Raw genomic sequence first — 22,666 nt, 5'->3', positions numbered from 1 at the left:
CACTTTAAGGATGGGGCAGAGGAATGGTGAGGGCCCTTAAGAGACTCCACAAAGCAGCATGGCATAGTGGATAGAGCATGGTCCTGGGAGTCAGAAGGTCATGGGTTCTAATTCCTGCTCCACGACTTGTCTGCTGTGACCTTGGGCAAGTTACTTCACTTCTCTTTGCCTCTGTTATCTCATCTGTAAAATGGGGATTAAGAGTGTGAGCCCCATACGGGACAGGGACTGTGTCCAATCCAATCTGCTCAAATCCACCCCTGCGCTTAGTACAGTGCCTGGCACATAGTAAGTGCTTAACAAATGCTACACTTATTATTATTATTATGCTTCTACATCTTTTGGTGAAAATCACACATGCAGCCTAAGGAAATGCAATCAAGGGTGGTTGATGTAAGGCATTTATTTCTTCGTGTGTCTCCAAGGGACAGTTCTGTCTCCAAAACAATTACAGAAAACAACAATACAATTCTTACTGAATTTCACCATACTGTTAAAACCAAAACAGTGCCTCTCACAGCTGACTGGCAAACAGAGAGAACAGGATCACTGGCCGCTGAAACAAATGGCCTAAAATGTACCACCGTCATCATTATCATCATCACATGGACAAAGTCATGCAATAAACTAAAAGAGCCAAGTAACAGAGTTTGGGTTTTTTACAGTAAGCCATGATCCTTATATATATTATATATATATTTCCTAGATATATATAAATATATATATTATATATATTATATACACAAAGTACAAAACAGCTTGGAATTTTGGTAAAGGTCACCTGCAAACAGAATCGAAGCAAGTTACGTTATCACGAAACACACTTGTTAACACTCTAAAGCTGTATTCTGCAATCGCAAACATCATGGTGACACTACCCAAGAAGGATCTGTAAGTGGGGGAAGAGTTTGGCTCTGGGAACTATCACTGCCTACCAAACCCATGAAGACCAAGGGATAGAGGGGAGAGAAGGGCTAAACTCCAAGGAGAGAAAATAGAATGAAAAAAAAAACCCCCAAAACAACATGCACCCAATCTCTTCCCAAGATTACCTGCATCCAACCTTCTTTTTGCCCAAGAGACAAGAAAGCCCTGCTGGAGTGGCTGCCAGCATCAGGAAGGAAGAGCACACCTAAGCTTTTCGAAAAGAACTATTGAGTAATTTGGAACCGAGAACTACAGGTTCAAAAATCAGAGAGGGGATGGTAAGAAAGTTAAAAGCCTCTTCGGCTCTTGCACCCCACCAAAAGGAAACCTGCTTTCTCTTCAATAACGTGGCTAAGACACCGTTTCTCTCCAGACATTCGGCTCTGTAACTGTTCTGTTCTCCGGGACCTCATGAGCTCTCAAAGCCTCTGTGGCACAAGATCCAGATCACAGGTTCCACTGGAACACTGAGCCGACAAGGGGGTAACGAGGCACTGCAGGCAGCCCCCCGGGTCAGCCCTGACCCCACGTGCCTTTCAGGGTGGGCACTTTGGGAAAGACATAGCTGCCTTGCGGAAGAACCATGAGCCAACCCTGCCAGGAGAATGCGAGATTCTTAATCGGACTGGGAAATGCTAGCGGAGGCCACTGTGCCCCGGAAGACACAGAAACGCTGGGCCTGGTGGAAGTTATGTGATGAGCCCTTTCCATCTTATGGAGAACAACAGAGTTGGTAGATGCGATTTCCTGTCCACAAGAAGCTTTCCATCCACGGGAACAGAAAATACCCATGTTGGAGCTGGAAGCCACGGCTTGTTTTTTTTTCTCCCTTCAGTCGTAAGATAGGCCTGGAACAACCTAAATCCTTTGGAGTCAGGCCAAGATGGGTTTGGCCCAGCACTCCCCTTATGGGAGGAGGGGGAGGAGAAGGAAGAGAAGTAGAAGGACAAGAATGACTCCAGTCCACTTTCTAGCCAAGCATCTGACCAGAAGGGACAGTCCTCTACCCAGCCAGGCCCAGGGCCTGCAGAAAGCATCTCTGGGGAAGCTGGAACTGATCCTACCTCCAGGGACTGTTCCAGACACCCTGGGAGTCATGGCTGAGGGACACAAAAGAGCCCTCGGTCAGTCCAGGCTTTTGGCAACCCAAAGGACTGCCAGAAGGGAGACTCATGGGGCTTGTGATGAACTTCAGCCCACCCTCGACCTGCTAGGGGAGGGAGCAGGGTTTTTAACAATTGAGGAAGCTCTCTGAATACCATGCTTAAAACAGGAGCTTGGCCCAGGGAATGAGAACGGAAGGAAGCAAGGAAGGGACTGGACTGTTTCTGGGGAGTGGATTCACCAGGCTCTCGGGGTCAAAGGTGGTCAAGATGCCATTTAAACAAGAGAAAAATCAGCAAGCTAACAGAAAAGATTGTGTGTCTGAAAGGGGCCAGGCTTTCATTCTTTACATCTCAGAAATTGTTTCTCAGACTTCAAATTAAAATACTATTGGACGCCACTACTGATTTTCACGCGATGACTCCGCAAAGCATCCTTACAGCCAAAAAAGCGACACCAATGAAGAAAAATGGGAGACAAGAAGGTGGGGTATTTCTAGGTTATTACAGCTACTGTGTTATATATGTATATGTTATAGACTATTCATTAAAAAAATATAGATTTTTAGCACTCAAGTGAAAGCTACATTTGTCAGTCAGCCTGAAAACTGCCAGCCTGTGTCACATTACTGTTGGGCAAGGATTTGGGGAACCAAGAGATCGAGGAAGGTCTGAGGATGTTAGAGGGGATGGGACAGGCATTATTTTTTATTTTTCAGGCTGCAATGTAGCAAAACCCAAGAGAGCCCATTTTCAGCAGGCTTTCCTAAGGCCACACGGACTAGCGTTACACCAATCCCGTTTTGAGCAGAAAACCCATCATTTCACCCACGTCACGAGCTGGTTTTCATCTAGAACCATTACCAGGCTCTACTGCGCCTAGACTGACCCGCTAGAAACGTCTCCTTCGTGATCATCTGAAGGCCGAAACCCAATTCCTCCTCCAAGAACACTAACCAGAGGCTGCGTCACTGAGTAACCCTCCGCCAAACTTGATGGCAAATTTCAATCTACTCCGAGACCCCTAATACCTCAACCTGGACCGTGACCTCTCCCACCTTAATTTGTGGGGCTTGGGCGGTTCGGCCCCAATAAAAAAAATTTGTGCCTGCAACTTGGCCACCCATGCCCTGGGAATGAAGGCTGGTGGGCCCCTGGGACTCAACTGCTTTCTTACCTGCCAGTTCACCTTGGATCTTCTCTGCAATCTAACTTGCCGGCCAGACGGACAGAGCTCTTGCCCCAACACAGGATTTGAAAATAGGGTCACGTGTAATTCAGAGAGCAGAGAACAGAAAATAGAGCATTCCAAGTCACTCCGAGGCCTGGCAGTGCCGCAGGGCACTAGGGTTCACCCCTGGCGTGATGCGGTTCCGTGAGAACTACGAGTACAGCAACACGTGAATGAGGAAAGACCCCGACTAACCTCTGCCTCCAGCTTCTTGTCACAGCTCCGGGCTGCCCATCCAGGCCACTGATGTCAAGCAGACCCCCTTCCTTTGCCAGACAAGCGCTGCCGCTGACCTTGGCTTGCTAACAAGGTACATGTCCGAAACCCGTCGCAAGCTGTTGCCACCTAAGAGGTAGAACCGTTGCTTACTGTGGAAACCTGGGCAGAAGGAGGAAAATCTACTTCTGGGTTCCAGCCTCACAAAGACCAGCTTTATTTCAGTGGATGGCGAATGTGCAACTGCCAGGATCCGCTGTCTACCTCCCACAGGCAGCCTCTCAAGTGTTGGCAGCAATGAGTCTTCTTTCCCCTACCCAGAAAACCCCACTGGGATGAACTTTGGGGCCCTGTTGCCCAACCTGGAGAAGCCCAAATGCCTGGACCAAGGACACCAAGGCAGGGAACAAAAGCTAGCATACAAAGGCAAGCGGACTCTCAGAATAAATACACTCCTTTCTTAACAGAAACACCATTATCAAAAAAATCATTAAATTCTATCCACTCTACCCCTAGCCCAAAGAAAGAAAGAAAGGAATAAAGCAACTTAATTATGAAATCTTTTAGAATAGACTTATCTAAACTAGGATGGAAACTTCAATGGTCCTCTGGAAAACTGACTGATTCCCTCTCCTCAAATTTTCTCCACTTCTAGGCTTTTCCTTAAATCACAAGGGACATGAAATTCCATTACCAATTATTTTTTCCAGCAAGCAGAAGCAATTACCATATAGCCGCATCACATCGACTAAGTCCCATTAAAATGCTGTCGTCTACAAAGAGTTACTGGATATCAGTGTCCAAGGGTGAAGTGTGAAACATCAGATAAGTAAAAATAAATTATATTAGATTAAAATAGAGAAATGACCCCACTCAGGGGAGACATGAACAAATTCCACCTGCTTTCTAGTTAAAGCCAGGATCTGGATTTTATATTAAAAAGGTAAAGCTTTTTTTTAAAAAAAAAAAAATTAAGACTTTAGAGCATTACAAAACACACTTTAGCAATTTTTTTTTTGTAAACAAGTGTACGATGCAGTTCTATTTCAGTAGTTTATTTTGAAAAAAACAGAGCAGTGCAAAAAAAGGCTAAGCCAGCTCTCCCAGGGCGTTGGATTCATCCACTCAGACTCAAAAGGTAGAAGCAGAAACAGCACTGAATCTGACATGCAGCCTTGTAAATGTTGTCAGTGTCAAAGCTCTTGGGCCCCTAAACCGCTTGATATTTTCCACCTGATTCAGTCTTCTTTCCCATTCCCTTCTCCACTTCCCAGAGGTGACCGCTCGCCCCTCCCATCAAGTCCAAAGGATGCGTCTCTCCCATGTCAGTTCCCTGTTCGTACCGTAAAGAGTATACAATGGTAAATTCTTAGTGATGGTCTCTTCATTGCACATGAAACAGAGAGGTCCGGAGGGTTTCCTTTCAGCTTTGAGGTGGGGCGCTTTGGTTCCAAAGGGAAAAGCCACAACACAAAACCAGATTTCAGGAAAGTGTCCATCTCTCCCAACTTTGGAAAGAGTTTGCACTCTCCTCAAACACAGATTTTCGTTCTGGTCTGTCCCAGAGGAGACTGGAAAGAGGATTTAAGAAGGGGATTCGAGCTTGGGCTCCCACAGGTGGTCGGGGAGATGAGCAATCCCAAGCATTTTGAGAAGCACAGCTTCTCTCCGCCTCTGGGCTGCACCGTCTGGAGGAAGCACCCCTGCAGCTAGAATGGTACCGTGTTTCGCACCTGACTCATTTCGTGATGGCCGGGCTGGTGATCCATGAGGTGGTAGAGGCTAGAGGTGGACTGGAGAAGGGAGGGCTTGCCCCACTGAGAAGCAACTTACCGGCTTCGTTTGACTTCATTACGTTCTCTTCTCTGCTCGGTCTCGCCGGACTGTTCGGGGCTTTTCAAATGAACGTGGGCAATCCCCTTGGTGGGAACAGTCAATGTGTAGCTTGGCTTACTAAAACAAATAATCTCCTTCAGCAGAGGACAGTAGCTTTCTCCCACAATCATGTCAAATCCAAGTCCCCCCAAGACAGTCCTGGTTTACATAACCTGGAGTTGCGGCCGGAGCCCAGCCCGTCAGTCCAACAGTCCCACACGACTAATGACTCAATGACAATCGTGAAAGCCAAGCTCTTTGGGCTTAAACTGGCACTTCCATTCCCCAACGACTGACGGGCAGCTCCCGGGGCAGATACCCAAGCTCCAGCTGCCCGGGGCAACAGGTAGAGAAAGAATGACTGGCACTAGAACCTAGGGGCTATTTAGGGGCTGAATGTCCATTCTGGATCCTGTTTCAGCAGGGCAGGTGCCCACTTTCTCCATCTTCTCCAATTCAAATATCCTGGGCCTTATTTACAAGAACCTGGAGAATTCCAGACCTTTTCTAAGGTCAGGTAGGGGATGAGAGAAGATGGAAGAACAAAGATGGAAGGTGAGGGAGAAGAATCAGCGGGGAGGAAAAGGGAAGAATTTTGAGGAGTTGAATCCTCCCCTCTGAATCATCATATTCACACACCGCCCCCGCCTCAACACCTTCCGGCTTTCACATGGGAGTTACTTGTAATTTACAAAGAAGAAAAAAACCCCAACAAACATCGATCGCAGCAACAACAGCCAAGTAAATCACGGAAAGCAAAGACCAACCGTCCCACATTAGGGTCTAGTGTTAAAAACACAAGCGTGTGTAAACTCGTTAAGAGATCTGAAACTGGAATCTGAGGAAATGCATCCCTTTTCTTGGGGTCGGATCACTATGTCTGGGCATTGTCTTCCTTTCCTTTTCAGCCTAAAGATCATTTCATCAGTTATTCTGGTTAAAAAAAGAAAAAAAAAAATCAATGGAAATCTTTTAGCCGGAGTACTGTGACGGGTCATTCGCTTGGTTATTGTGATTGAGCACCCCCCGCCCCGCCTTGCCTGCCCTTGGTCTTTGGCGCCGGCTGGCTATTGAGAGGACGCCTTTGTGGCCAGAGTGGCCACGCAGTGCTGCTGGAAGCTGGGGGACACGGCCGCGTTGTAGCCAAGTCTCTGGTGCTGCAGCTTCACCGAGCCATTGGTCTCGCTCTCCACAATCCAGGAGGAGTCTTTTCCCATCAGGCCACAGCACCCCGGGCCGGGGCCGCATGTCCGATCGCCCGCCAGGCCGCCGGACGGGTCAGCCAGGAGGTTGCTGTGGTTCCGGGAGGTCGGCTCTGGCACCTGGCCCTGCAGGACAGACGCTATATGGTTCAGGAGGTCGGTGAAGAACTCAGTCACGCCCTCGTAGCCTTAGAAAGGAAAAGACATCATTTAACTCAGTCCGTCGAACCCTCTGCCCTCTGACACAGACGAGCTGTCAGATTCCCCAGGGCGGGGCACCACCCTTTCACCCCGGAGTACTAAGAGTGATGAGCAGAAAGACCTGTTGGGGCTACAGCCTTCCTCTCAAAGACACAAACCCGAGGCCTGGCCTGGTCCATGCTGGATGGTCCCTAATGAAGGCACATCTCCTCCAAGAGGCCTTCCCTGACTAAGTTCCCCTTTCCTCTTCTCCCACTTTCTTCTGTGTCACCCTGACTTGCTCCCTTTATTCTTCCCCACTTCCAGCCCCACAGCACTGATGCACATATTTGTACTTTATTTATATTAATGTCTGTCTCCCCACCCTCTAGACTGTAAGCTTGTTGTGGGCAGGGAATCTGTCCGTTTATTGTTGTATTTTACTCTCCCAAGAGCTTAGTACAGTATTCTGCACACAGGAAGTGATCAATAAATACAGTTGAATGAATGACTACTGCTATCATGTCAATCCAAGCACTTGTCCTATCCAGCTATCCAGCTTTAATTACTCCATAAGCCTCTTTGCTGACTTCCCTTGCTCCTGTCTTTCCCAACTTCAATCCATTCTTCGCTCTGTTGCCCGGATCATTTTTCTACAAAAATGTTCAGTCCATGTTTCCCCACTCAAGTACCTCCAGTGGTTGCCCATCCACCTCTGCAACAAACAGAAACTCCTAACCACTGGCTTCAAAGCACTCAATCAGCTTGCCCCCTCCTACCTCACCTTGCTACTCTCCTATAACAACCCAATCTGCACACTTCATTCCTCTAACGCTAACCTGCTCACTGTACCTTAATCTCGTCTATTTCGCCACCGACCTCTCACCCACGTATGGCCTCTGGCCTGGAATGCCTTCCCCTTCTCATATCTGACAGACAATAACATTCTCCCACTTCAAAGCCTTACTGAAGGCACATCTCCTCCAAGGGGCCTTCCCTCCTTCCCTCTCCTCCCACTCCTTTCTGCGTCGCCTCAACTTACTCCCATATTTATCAATCAATTATATTTATTGAGCGCTTACTGTGTGCAGGGCACTGTACTAAGCGCTTGGGAAGTACAAGTTGGCAACATATAGAGACAGTCCCTACCCAACAGTGGGCTCACAGTCTAAAAGACTATCCCCCCTCCCAGTCCCATAGCACTTATGTACATATTTGTAACTTTATTTATATTAACGCCTGTCTCCCCCTCTAGACTGTAAGCTCACTGTAGGAATGGAATGTTTCTGTTACATTGTTCTCTCCCAAGCACTTAGTACTTCTCTCTCACTTCTGCCGAGTTTATACTTGAGCAAGAACAGAGTCCAGAAAGGGCTGACACACATTCCCACTAGGCTGAGGGCTTATTATCTCTAGATCGTAAGCTCATCATGGGCAGAGAACGTGTCTACCAAATCTGTTATATTTTACTCTCCCAAACGCTTAGTACAGTGCGCTGCACACAGTAAGTACTCAATAAATATGAATCATTATTATTTCGCTTGTGTGGACCAGCAGAAGATGTAGCTGTGGCATACCTGTTCGGACTGCTCAGACCCTGGGACAGTTGCTAGGACAGCCCTGACGGAGTGGTGTGTGGCCTGAAAACCTTGGTGTGGGGCCTGAAAGCTGCCCCTTCAACATTAATCACCTACCACTCATTATTTTTCTTGAAGTACTCATTTATTAATGAACTGCTTTTGGTTCATTACTATCACTTTCCTTTGGACCCTGCTCCCAGTTTCCCTCACCTTCTTAAGATTGTGGTCAGGGGCCATGTCTAAATTCATCTCCTTGCACTTTTCTCCAGCCCTTATACAGTGCCTTGCTTTACCAAGAAAAAACCTCAACAAATGTAAAAAGGAATAAGAGCAACAAATAAATGACATGTTAATTAAATCACTTGAACTTCCCAGACTAAGATGTGAAGCCAGTTGGTGTTATTAACAGACTTCCCCTCCCAATGACAAACGGAGAGGCTCAGCACTTCAAACTCTGTCTCCCTGAAAAAAAAAGCAACAAAAACCAGCTGTCCTAGGCCCACTGCTAGCATCTTTGCGCTCACCCCAGGGAATGTGCTCACAGGAACATCTGAACAGGTTTATCCTCTGCACAGAAGGCAATCTGTGGACTTTCCATTCATGTCTGTTTCCTAACTTGGATCCTGCTGACTATGAGAAATGGCTCCAGAAAAGAAATTGGATGAGAATGATTGTAAAATATGTTTGAACGGCTTTGGAAAAGAACCTGGCCAGGGTAGGTGGGGGGGAAAAGAGGTTAAAGCTTTTACCCACTGGGGTTTGGAAGTTATAGTGTTCTTAAAAGGAGGTCATAAAGAACTTCTAGGGGATCAGGCCCACAGTCTGTTGGGGCTCATTTGGCATCAGGGAGCAGACACTAAAACAGAAGTTACATTCACACCGAAGCCAGACATTCTAGTCTCTCAAGGAAATAACGGATTTCAGTGCACTTCCTGATTTATTTTCACCATTTCCAAGAGCTATCTCAGGTCTCTTGATGCAGGATTTGAAATTTTTCACAACAATCAAATCAATCAGTGGTAATTACACTTCTGTCTACAAGGTGCTAAGTGGCACTATGCCCTTGGGAGAGTACAAGAGAGGAATAATAATATTAATGACGGTACTTGTTAAGCGCTTCCTATGTGCCAAGTGCTGTACTAAGCACTGGGAGAGATACAAGTTAATCAGATTGGATACAGTCCCCGTCCCACATGGCGCTCACAGTCTCAATCCCCATTTTACAGATGAGGTAACTGAGGCACAGAGAAGTGAAGTGACTTGACCGAGGTCACACAGCAGACACGTAGCGGAAGCGGGATTAGAGGAAGAGGTCTCTGGAGACACACGAACCCTACCTTCAAGGCAGAGGTGCCTCTCAAACAGAATGCCACGGAGCACTGCCACAGAACCAAACTTTCAGAGTCACCGTTTCAAGGCTCAGAGCCAGACACAAGCCGATTCAACCACTGCTAGAGTAACGGTGGTATTTACTGAGAGCTCTCTGGCTGTCATGAAAAGTACCCAAGTTGCCAACTAAGAGAGAAATCATACCAATCCAATTCCACGTTTTACCGTTCTGTTGTACTGATGACTTCTGGGGCCAAAAGGTTTTCAAATCTGCCTAGCTGACATTTTTCCTAGCCGGTGGTGGGGTCGGGGTAAAAAGCAGAATACGTGTAACCTGAAAGGGAGATAGCAAATCCATGAAAGACAGATGGTCGCCGACCTTTTTCAAGCTCTCCGCACACCTTCCCTGGGTGTTCAGTTCCAATATTTTACTAGATGCTCTGCACCTGTAAGCATCAGGTATGCATTTGCAATGCTAGCTTACAGTACAGTTGTGGCCAGGACTCTAAAAAAGGTGAGAAAGTGAGAAGACTCATACAGATATTGAAGTGTAAGGTACTAGCCATTTTTTAGGGTATTTGCTAAGTGCTTACCATATGCCAGGCACTGTTCTAAGCACTGGGATAGATACAAAGTAATCAGGTTGGACATGGTCCAGGTCCCACATGGGGTTCACTGTCTTAATCCCCATTTTACAGAAGAGGTAACTGAGCTACAGAGAACTGACTTGCCCAAGGACACACGGCAGACAAAGGGCGAAGCCGGGATTAAAACCCAGGTCCTTCTGACTCTTAGGTCCGTGCTCTAACCACTAAGCAGTGCTGCTTCACGCTGCTCCTTTTAACACACGACTGGCTGGGCCCGGCCACTTCTGAGCACAGCAGTCCACTTGGCAGGGTGAATTCTCCAGGCTCGAGGGACTTAGCATTCCCATCTGTTTATTTTCTTTTATGACATTTGTTAAGCGCTTACTATTTGCCACACACTGTACTAAGCGCTGTGGGACGTGGACTGTGTCCAACCTTATTAACTTGTATCTACCCATACAATCAATCATATTTACTGAGTGCTTACTACGTGCGGAGCACTGGTACTTTAGCACTTGGGACGGTATAATACAACAGAAGTATCAGACACGTTCTTTGTCCATAATGAGCTTCCAGTCTAGAGAAGTGAAAGGACTTGCCCAGGGTCACAGAGCAGATAAGTGGCAGAGCTGGGATTAGAAATCAGGTCCTTCTAACTCCCAGGCCCATGGTCTACCCATTAGGCCACACTGAATACAAGTCAATGAAGGCTAAGTGAAGTGGTCCAGCCTCTTAGCTACTCAGGTCTCCGGGATTAGCTTTAAATGTACTCGCTGTTCCATAAACACCCTGGAATATGCTGTTTCCCTGGTGACAGCTTTAACGTACAAAGATGCGGTGACCTCCGTTGTCCTGGGGCATTGTCAGGGAAAACAAGGACATTCTGGCAGGATTACAGAGCAGTGCCTCCTCACCTTCCAAGGAAGTTCTGAACGCTTACCAGGGACAGGATCTTAAACATGGTCAGAGATGGGTTTCAGAAACCCATCTTGGAACAGAATGCACCACAGGAATCTTAGATTTTTCTAGCCGAGACCAGTAGCAGATATTTAGAGGTAAGGTATCTTTTACCACCTAAACTCAGCGAGGAAGGCAGGGGAGGGGGGTTGAGGGGTGGGAGAGGCTGCAGACCCCAAGCCACCTAATCAAAGCCCACAGGTTAAGCCAAGAAATATGATGCCACACTGTAGCTATTTTAAAAAGGCAGTGAGGAAAACACTGCAAATATATGTAAGGGAAAAAAAATCTCAACTGCAGATTTAAAATGATCCAGAGGGTAAAATTCCTTGTAAAGAGCAGCCATCTGTTAATCTAGAGATTGGTGGGCAAGACTTTTTTTCCAGTATGCTAGGATGTAGAGTGAGTGAAAAGTCATCAGAATGACCACAGACATCAAGAGGTGGCAGACATTCAGGGTGAGACTTTTAGATTCTTCTCCCTGAAGGTTAGGCAGGGGAGCTTTCCCATGTGGGATTTTCCTCTTTCTCTTTCATTCCCAAACCCTTGCTTGGATTGCTGGCACCTCGTAACATCATTTCTTTCGTCCAACACAACCAAATCATCCCTCTTCCTCCGGCATTGTTTATCCACCTCAGGTCCGAATGATTCCCCCTGGGACAGACCCTCTGATACCCCAAAAAAGCAAGGAAAGTCACTTCTTCCGGGAGGCGCTCCCTGATTAATCCCCGACCTTCCCAATTATAATAATAATGATGGCATTTATTAAGCACTTACTATGTGCAAAGCACTGTTCTAAGCGCTGGGGAGTTTACAAGGTGATGGGGCTGTCCCATGTGGGGCTCACAGTCTTAATCCCCATTTTACAGATGAGGTACCTGAGGCCCAGAGAAGTGCAGCGGCTTGCCCAAAGTCACACAGCTGACAAGTGGCAGAGCCGGGATTTGAACCCATGACCTCTGACTCCAAAGCCGGGGCTCTTTCCACTGAGTCACGCTGCTTCCCGATTGTGCCATTAATCAACCAATCAATCAGTGTTATTTACTGAGCACTTACTAGATATAGAACACTGTACTAAATGCTTGGGAAAATATAATATACTTGAGTTAACAGGCACATTCCCTGCCCACAGTGAGTTTACAGTGCCATCCCACCAATCACTTAATAATAACAAAATTTATTAAGCACCTACTATGTGCTAAGTACTGTGCTAAGCTCTGGGGGTAGGCAACATTAAAGCAGATTGGATACACACGGAATCACAATCTAAGAGGGAGTGAGAACAGGTATTTTATTCCCATTTCACAGATGAGGAAATGGAGACACAAAGCAGTTAAAATGACTTGCCCAAGCTCACACAGCAGGCCAGTAGTGTAGCCAGGATGAGAACCCAGGTTTCCTGATTCCCAGGCTCAGGCTCTTTCCACTGGGTCATGTTGCTTCCCTATGGCTGTAGCATATATGCATTTATAACCTTATTTGTTCACATTTAATGTTTATATTCCCTCCCTCCATCTAAACCATTACGTATTCCTCAATTTACACCTACCATCTCTCCGAGTCGACTGTACACTCCTCAAGGGAGGGACTGGGCTTGTTACTTCTACTTTAAGCTCCCCAAATGCCCAGTACAGAATTCCATACATTCAGTTGATGCAATTGACATTGAAAACAAAACAAAAAAAAAAACTCTAGGAAGGTGTGTGGCAATAGGAAAATCGGGGATTAGGCCCTCTCATAGGGGCTGGGAATGTGTCAGTTATATTGTTATGTTGAACTCTCCCAAGTGCTTAGTACAGTGCCCTGCAATCAATCAATCAATCAATCAATTGTATTTATTGAGCGCTTACTGTGTGCAGAGCACTGTACTAAGCGCTTGGGAAGTACAAGTTGGCAACATATAGAGACGGTCCCTGCCCAACAGTGGGCTCACAGTCTAAAAGTCCCTGCACATAGTAAGCGATCAGTAAATTTGATTGAATGATTGACTGATTGAACTGACAGCTATAGGAGAAGAGGTCATAACAACCCTGGGCTTGGAGGAAACCTCACAACATCTGAAGAGGCACCTGCCCCCTGGAGACCTGAGTTGCTCAGTTCCTTGGGAAGGCATTCATTCATTCATTAGTATTTACTGAGTGCCTACTACATGCAGGGCACTGTACTAAACGCATGGAAAGTACAATTCAGCAACAGAGAGAGACAATCCCTGCCCACAATGGGGTCACAGTGTAGAAGGGTGCAGACAGACATCAAAACAAGCAAACAGATATCAATATCATCAATATAAATAGAATTATATATATATATACATCAAGTAAGCAGGTGTTAATATAAATAGAATTATAGATATGTACATATATACACAAGTGCTGTGGAGCAGGGGGTAGAGCAAAGGGAGTGAGTCAGGGCGGAGGGGAGGTGGAGCTGAGGAAAAGAGGGGCTTAGTCTGGGAAGGCCTCCTGGAGGAAGTAAGCCTGGGGCAGTGCGATTGGCAAATTTGAGGACACAGCGCATTCCAGGCCAGAGGTAGGATGTGGGCCAGGGGTCGACGGGTGGGACAGGCGAGAACGAGGCGAAGTGACGAGGATAGCGGCGGAGTGTGCAGGCTGGGCAGTAGAAGGAGAGAAGGGAGGTGAGGTAGGAGAGGGCAAGGTGATGGAGAGCTTTGAAGCCAATAGTGAGGAGTTTTTGCTTGATATGGAAGTTGATAGGCAACCACTGGAGGTTTTTATTGGTGGGGGGGGGGGGGGGGGGGGGGGTAACATGCCCAGAACGTTTCTGTAGAAAGATAATCCAGGCAACAGAGTGAAGTATAAACTGAAGTGGGGAGAGACAGGAGGTTGGGAGATCACAAAAGACCTTCCATGTTGGCCCCTCCAGTCCTCTTTTACTGCCCCTTATCACGTCCTTCACTGTGAGCCCACTGTTGGGTAGGGACTGTCTCTATATGTTGTCAACTTGTACTTCCCAAGAGCTTAGTACAGTGCTCTGCACACAGTAAGCGCTCAATAAATACGATTGATTGATTGACTGATTGGTCTGGACAGATTCCTGCTGCTCCTGTCTCATTTCCATCTGTCAGTGTGGGCCATCGCCTCCTCGCTCATGCCTTCTAAACCTCTCCTGGACAAAACGAAGCCCAATGGCCACTTGTTTTTTTTTGTGGTATTTGTCAAGCACTGTCTATATAGTACGGTGTAGGATTTAATCCCCATTTTACAGTGGAAGAAACTGAGGCACAGAGAAGTTAAGTGTCTTGCCCAAGGTTTCACAATTAATAATAATAATAATAATAGCATTTATTAAGCGCTTACTATGTGCAAAGCACTGTTCTAAGCGCTGAATTGGCAATTGGCAATTGGGAGAGCTGGGATTAGAAGCTAAGTCCTGTGACTCTCAGGCTTTTGATCTTTCCACTAGGCCATGCTGCTTCCCTTACACTGGGAATCTTTGTCCGCTGCAAGGAAGGGAAGAGGAGGAATTTGTTGACAGTACGGACACAATGGACGTTTCTGCCCTTACCCGGAATAGCCTCTCCTTTCCCTTTCTGCGAGGTCTTCCCAGCAACACGGGCCCTGTTTCCCACCACAAACAGAGGCTGACTTCCACCTGCCTACAGGAGCCTCTGCTGGATCAATCCGGAGAAGCCAAGCACTTCCCTGGCGAGGCCCTGGCCAAGGAGCCGACAGGCAGGCAGAGGTGTGAGACGGTGGCGGCGGCTAACAAGAGCAGATGGAGGCCAGGGCCCTCCCGAGATCCCTTAGCTCCTGCACGGTTCATCGCTCATCTCTCTCCCAACAAGATCCCTGGCTGGCTGGCTCAGGGAGGCTGGGGGCCGGCGGAGAATTAACCATCAGGGATGGGACGGGGTGGGGGTACGGGGGAGAGAACAAGTACTTTGCTCCAGGCCCTGCCCAGCCCAGGGAGAAAACCTTTTGCAACAGAAAACCCCAAGAGGGCTCCAACTTTCAAGAATCAGCACAGCAGGAACAATAGGCTCACTTGTTCCACCTCCTGAAGACAGGGCTCTGTTGGACTGTACTCTCCCAAGTGCTTAGTACAGTGGTCTGCACATTGTAAGTGCTCAATAAATGCCATAGTCAGAAAGTGCCTCAAAACTAAAGAATAACAATAATGATACTGATAACAATAATAATGATAATAATTCTGGTATTGTTAAGTACTTAGGTGCCAAATATATAGCAGATACAAGATATAAGCAGCATGGCCTAGTGGAGAGAGCAAGGGCCTGGGAATCAGAAGGACCTGGGTTCTCATGCCAGCTCCACCAGTTCACCTGCTCTGTGATCTTAGGCAAGTCACTTCACTTCTCTGGGCCTCAGTTGCCTCATTTTAAAATGGAAATTAAGACTGTGAGCCCTATGTGGGGCAGGGACTGTGTCCAACTTGATTAACTTGTATCTACCCTTGTGCTTAGTACAGTGCTAAGCACATAGTAAGCACGTAGCAAGTACGTATAATAAAAAATAAACAAAAACAACAACAAAAAAAGAAATTCAGATTGGACACAGTCCCTGTCCCACCATGGGACTCAAAGACTAAGTAGAGGGGAGTAGGATTTAATCCTCATTTTACAGATGAGGAAACTGAGGTACAGAGAAGTTATGTGAATTGCCCCAAATCACACAGCAGACTCATGGAGGAGTGGGGATTAGAATCCACGTCCTCTGATTCCTAGGCCTGTACGCTTTCCACTAGGCCATGCTGCTTCCCTATAGGACTTTCTAAACCCAGGAATGAAAACCCAAAACAAGTTCACAAGGTAGGTTACTTAAAGAGCAATGCAAAATGTGAATCACAACTCAGCAGCCATGTTTTCCATCCAAGGAAACTAAAGACCAGACAAACGGGGTGACTTGCTCAAGGGGTTGCCGGAGGAGGAAGATAAAATTGGCTACAGATGAGCCCCCAGTGGGTCACCGTGAGTCTGGGCTGTCCCCAGTGTGCCACCAGAAAAGGGTGACCTTTCCAATGCCCTAAAACATGACGCACAACTCGTCAGGCGGGTCCAAACGCAACCCACAACATGAACTTTGGGAGCCCGGGCCACACGGTGGCTTTTTGCTCCCAGAACTCAGACTGCCGTGCTGACAGACTTAAGAGCAAGAGCTGCCAGTTCTGACAGAGTAAGACATTCCTGAAAACATGTCAAGAGAAAATGAAGATGACACAAAGCTCTAGTTCTTCAATCTCGAGAAACGCACGCTCCCTATCAGATGGATGACCTCAACAACGGGAGAGTACACCGGGCTTTTTGCTCCATTCATTATTCATTTTTATCGGGACTCAGATTTTCCAGAGCTTGCAGGGCCTGTTCTCCTGTTCCACAGATGTGATACACAACCTATAGTGCAAGGGGAACAGTCAAACCAAAGAAAAAAAAAACTACCATGCGCATGGGCTGTGTGTGCTTGTGTGTGTGTGTGTGTGTGTGTGTGTGTGTGTGTGTGTGTGTGTGTGTGTGAGAGTGTGCATGCATGTGTGTCTCTCGGACCTTATTCATTCCCTGTAAACAGACTGGCAGGAAATTTGTCCCCGGTTCTTGGTCTCAGATGTTTACAGCCCCTCTTTTCTGAGAAGCAGTGTGGGTTGTGAACTTCGTGCATCGTTCCAAAACAATGTCCTTGAGTGAACAACGGCAGAATTATCACAGTTAAACTGTAATGGAACATGAGGATTTGATTAAGAGGTCTGACCCTACCTCTGAGCTGTTTCTCATCCACTTGGGTCTACTGGCCATCTATAAATCTGACCATATGTGAAAAGAAAGAAAAAGAAAATTCAGAGCTATCCCTGCAGAGCCCAGCTGAGAGACTCTTCTCCTACCAGGGCCTGATTCGCTGCAGCTCTGTTGGCACAGCGGAGGTCCTCAGGGACTCAAGTGTCCTGGGCCCCGAAGAATATCCCACTGCGATGAAGGACCGATTCTGATGAGCAGCAATGAAGAGACACTCCACCCCTCCTCATTTGACCAATGATACCCCAGTTTCTCTCCTGGAGCTTCTCAGAATGTTCTAAACTTGGGATCTGGTCGGATGGCTCCACAGATCCGTCGTACTTCAACTTTGAAATACTTGCCTGCTGTGTGACCTTGGGGAAGTCACAGCTTCTCTGTGTCTTTATTTCTTAACCTGCCAAATGGGGAAAAACACCTGTTTTCCCTCCCACTCTGATTTTGAGTACCTTGTGGGATAGGGTAGATATCTAACACAGAGCTTAGTAAGGTGCTTGGTACATAGAAAGTGCTTAGTATAATGCTAATAATAATGAAAATCAATCAATCAATCGTATTTATTGAGCGTTTACTATGTGCAGAGAAAAAAAGTGTTACGGATGGCAGGGGGGGTCGGGGAACGTTACCACCCAAGAGGTTAGGTGACATTTAAGTGGCAAGAGTAGGGAGTGGGAGAAATGCAGGAGTTCCAAGTGTGCCAGGGATTGTGTCTGAAGTAATTATCTTTTTTTTTTAACAGGTATTCCTTGAGTGCATACTGTGCGCCAGGTGCTGTATTAAGTGCTGGCAAAGATACAAACTAATCAGTTTGGACGCAGTCCCTGTTCTGCATGGGGCTCAAGTCTCAATCCCCATTTTACAGATGAGATAACTGAGGGACAAAGAAGTTAAGATCCCAAGATCCCACAGCAGACAAGTGGAGGAACTGGGATTAGAACCCAAGTTCTCTGATTCCCAGGCCCATGCTCTATCCACGAAGCCATGCTACTTCTCATATTATCATTTATTTTCCCCCATGCTTAGTACAGTGCTTGGCACACAGTAAGAGCTTAATATGTACCACTATTTTTATTATCATTACAATTATTATTACTGCTATTATTACTAGTCCACCCAAATCTGATAAAGCTCTCCCTCTGCTCCAACATAACCAGATTGGAGTTTTATATTTAATATTGGCCCAGCCCAACTTTCACTCTTCCTGTGCATCACTTCACAAGCGTATGCCAACTTGTACTTCCCAAGCGCTTAGGACAGTGCTCTTCACACAGTAAGCGCTCAATAAATATGATTGAATGAATGAATGAATGAATGCTAGTCACTAGTAAATGCTTATTCACATAACTGGGTAAGGCTGATTTTGAAAATAACACTGACTCATATGTAATCTAACTCCCGCAAATCTGAATACATTCTGGACTCAAACCCCCCCAACTCACGGGACTAAGGGGGCAGGTTGACTCAGACTGACACCTGGATGCGCTGGGCAGAGGGCAGTGGAGGAGGTGGCCGGGAGTTGACCCGTCTCAATCAATCAATCAATCATATCTATTGAGCACTTACTGTGCGCAGAGCACTGTACTAACACAGCACTGTCTCACACAGGCCCCGGTCAGCGTTGAGGTTGGGTCACTGGCCCTTAAACAAATAGCCACGTTTAGCAAAGGGCCTGGAAATCTGGCATTTCACAGTGCGATACCAGGAAGCTGCAGAGAGACAGAGAGCCTCCCCTGCATGAACTTTCAGGTTCCCATGGAGCAAAATAAAAGTCGCTTGTTCTGTCTTTCTGTTCCGGGGACAAGGAGCCTTTTCTGGGACTCCTGGGTTCAGTTCCAGGATGCCTGGGATTTTGTGTTACAGCAAATAATTGTTTAACGAACAAAACCACATCAAACCCCCCACCCTGAAATAAGCCAACAAAAGCCCTATCTCAAAGCCAATGCTTTGTCATGTTGGCAATTAGCCAAACTGTATGCACTCAAAGCCCTTCTCCTGAAAGTACAAGCTGTCGGGGACAGCGGGATGCTGTTTTATTTGTCCAACGGCCCATACACTGACTTTGAATGCAGAGAGCTGCTCAGATGGGGCCCTGGGGGCTAAGACACGGCTGAGGACAGTCATACCCTCCGGTGACAGCCCCGAACCAAAGCAGGCATGGTGGAGAATACAAATACGGTAGCCACGGTATGAAACCCTCTGAAACTCCTTGAAATTTCACTATTTGACATTACATCGGAAACGATACCCAGCAAAATACACGGTGGTCCTATGAACAATGCTGATCTCCCCCTCAGGGCCTATCCGGGGATGAGAGAGTCCTCAGCCACGTTGACCATAACAAATTTATGTCTACGTTAAAGCCCCTTGGCACCAGAGAGGTTTGAGAAGTAAACACTTAACCAAAGCACTGGGCAAACCAAAGCCACACTGCGGAACCCTGTGGGCTGCCTCAGATCGGACCCTGTTATCGGATCGCCTCGGGCCTGCAATTCTTTGTTCATCAGACTACGTAGAGTGCTTTTATTTCTCCAAGTACCCTCACACGATGACAGTGATGACTGTGGTATTTGTTAGGTGCTTACTATGTGCCACACACTGGGCTAAGCGCGGGAGTAGATACAAAATTATTGGGTTGTACTAAGTCCTCACAGGCAAACTTCACAGCAAGGTGTCTTCTTTGAAAACTGATATCCACATAAATCCCCCCCTCCCTCCCTCTGACCATCCCCCTTCCCACAGCACTTGTGTATATTTGTACATATTTATTACTCTATTTATTTCATTAATGATCAATCAATCAATCGTATCTATTGAGCACTTACTGTGTGCAAAGCACTGTACTAAGCGCTGGGGAAGTACAAGTTGGCAACATATAATGATGTGTATATTAGCTATAATTCTATTTATTCTGTTGGTATCGATACCTGTCTACTTGTTTTGTCTTTTCCTGTCTGTCTCCCCCTGCTAGACTGTGAGCCCGTTGTTGGGTAGGGACCATCTCTATACGTTGCCAATTTGTACTTCCCAAGTGCTTAGTACAGTGCTCTGCACACAGTAAGTGCTCGATAAATACGAGCACTGACTGAATGAATAAAAACAATAATACAAAATACGAAGTTTATGGGGTTTTCCTCTGGGAATTTTAAAGGAAAAGAAAGGTACTCCAGTTACATGAGTGATCATATTTTCATCTTTTCATTCATTCATTCAATCGTATTTATTGAGTGCTTACTGTGTGCAGAGCACTGTACTAAGCGCTTGGGAAGTACAAGTTGGCAACATATAGAGACGGTACCTACCCAACAGCAGGCTCACAGTCTAGAAGGGGGAGACAGAGAACAAAACAAAACATATTAACAAAATAAAATAAATAGAATAAATATGTACAAATAAAATAGAGTAATAAATTCGTACAAACATATATACATGTATACATATATACAGGTGCTGTGGGGAAGGGAAGGAGGTAAGGCAGGGGGGATGGGGAGGGGGAGGAGGGCGAGAGAGAGGAGGGGGCTCAGTCTGGGAAGGCCTCCTGGAGGAGGTGAGCTCTCAGTAGGGTCTTGAAGGGAGGAAGGGAGCTAGCTTGGCAGATGTGTGGAGGGAGGGCATTCCAGGCCAGGGGGATGATGTGGGCCGGGGGTCGACGGCGGGACAGGTGAGAACGAGACACAGTAAGGAGATTAGCAGCAGGGGAGTGGAGGGTGCAGGCTGGGCTGGAGAAGGAGAGAAGGAAGGTGAGGTAGGAGGGGACGAGGTGATGGACAGCCTTGAAGCCCAGGGTGAGGAGTTTCTGCCTGATGCGTAGGTTGATTGGTAGCCACTGGAGATTTTTGAGGTGGGGAGTAACATGCCCAGAGCGTTTCTGGACAAAGACAATCTGGGCAGCGGTGTGAAGTATGGATTGAAGTGGGGAGAGACACGAGGATGGGAGATTGGAGAGGAGGCTGATACAGTAATCCAGATGGGATAGGATGAGAGCTTGAACGAGCAGGGTAGCGGTCCGATGAAGTGGGGAGAGAGAGAGATTATCTCCCTTAATAAGGGTGGGGAAACTTAGGAACAGAACGATTGAGTGACTTGCCCAAGGTCGTACAGCAGGCCAGTGGGGGTACTGAGACTAGAAGCCAGGACTCCAGACCCCCAGCCCTATGTTCTTTCTGTCAGACCATGCGTTGCCTCCAGTCCTCGGGGAGTGCAAGGAAACTCTGATGGATGGCAGGGGATGCTGGGTTCAATACGGAGCATGAGATGGGCCAGGGGTAATTTTCACTTTGTAGAGACCTAAACAGCAGCTGTAGTTTCTGGGAAAAACGGACATTGCTTTGGGGTTCATCCAGCTCCCTACACATTCCCAAGTTCAGGCTCACATTCGTCACCTTAACATGAAAACGCTTCAGGATTCTCCAAGCAGATGCCTTGCTCCATGCTCCCCTGGGAACCCTGAACCCTATGCACGTTATCCATTGGAGAGTAGACTGTGAGCCCTGTGTGGGACAGAGATTGTGCCCAACCTGATTAGCTTGAATCTAACCAGAGCTTACACTGACACAAAAAAAGTGCTTAACAAGTACCATAATTTAAATATATGCATATATAAGATCCATCCAGGTGTACTCTCCCGAAGTAGCATAGTACTTTGTCATCAGCAGGCGCTCGAGAAATGTGACCACCTGATCAATCAATAGCCTTTACTGAGAGCTTACTACATATACTCAGCACTTGGGACAGTACAATCCAACAGAATTAGCAAACCCTATCCCCGCCCAAACCGAGTTTACAGTCTAGATGGATTGATCTGTGGATGTTGATGCGAACGAACACGGGGCCTTCCTTACCTGGGAAAGCATTGACATCGATGACGGCGTGCTGCCCTGTCTGATTGTTGATGATGATGTCGATCCCAAACAGTGACACCCCTAATGCCTGCCGCAGGGCCTTGGAGATCTTCTGGATGACATCGTCGCAGGGTCTCTCAAACACCCCTTCTATTTTGTCCAGCTACAAAAACAAGGAACACAAAGCTCCTGAGAAGGGGCTCACACTTGCGCTACAGCACAATACGGAGATTCCCCCTTTAGCTACACCTCCGAAGGTTCCTGGGAGGGAGAGTTGAATTCTTAAAAGTCCTCCACATCTTATAGAGAGCCACCTCCATTGCTCGTCCTCAATCTTCCCTTCAACTGGCTCTGTGGCAGAGGGAATATTCACAAATGAAAGGAGGACAGAAAAAAAAACCTTGACTGCCACAAGATCCCGCAGAGAAGTATCTGTGATTCACCATCCAATGACAGGGGCCCCAGTGACAGATCAGCTGTTAGGGGGAGCAGGGTAGCCTAGTGGAAAGAACATGGGTCTGGGTGTCAGAGGACCTGAGTTCGAAACCCAGCTCTGCCACTTGCCTGCTGTGTGACCATGGGCAAGTCACTTAACTGCTCTGTTCCTCAATCTCCTCATCTGTAAAATGGGGATTCAAAACCTGTGAATGCTGAGTGGCTTACTATGTGACACACACTGTTCTAAGCGCTGGGGGTTGCAGTCTTAATGCTCATTTTACAGATGAGGTAACTGAGGCACAGAGAAGTGAAGTGACTTGCCCAAGGGACTAGGCCATGCTCCATCTCATGCTGTTCTCCCTCCTACTGAGAATGTGAGGCACATGGGGGACAGGGACTATGTCTGACCTTGGGATCTTGGATCTATCCTAGTGTCTAATACAGT

At 47.0% G+C, this 22,666-nt stretch overlaps 1 protein-coding gene across 1 annotated transcript in view; it reads right to left on the bottom strand.

Annotated features, from left to right (window-relative positions):
• Positions 1 to 384: 384 nt before the first annotated feature.
• Positions 385 to 22,666, bottom strand: part of ITPK1 (inositol-tetrakisphosphate 1-kinase) — a 277,367-nt gene continuing 255,085 nt past the window's right edge. The window contains exons 10-11 of the mRNA XM_038748822.1: positions 21,784 to 21,946; positions 385 to 6,742 (exon numbers count right to left, since the gene is read on the bottom strand). Of these exons, the coding sequence (XP_038604750.1) occupies positions 6,420 to 6,742; positions 21,784 to 21,946 (486 nt within the window). The 3' untranslated portion in view covers positions 385 to 6,419. The remainder of the gene's footprint in view (positions 6,743 to 21,783; positions 21,947 to 22,666) is intronic.

This window comes from Tachyglossus aculeatus, chromosome 1, assembly GCF_015852505.1.
Source record: "Tachyglossus aculeatus isolate mTacAcu1 chromosome 1, mTacAcu1.pri, whole genome shotgun sequence".
In the NCBI taxonomy this organism is placed as follows: Eukaryota; Metazoa; Chordata; class Mammalia; order Monotremata; family Tachyglossidae; genus Tachyglossus; species Tachyglossus aculeatus.
This window is presented reverse-complemented; position numbering and strand designations above follow the sequence as displayed.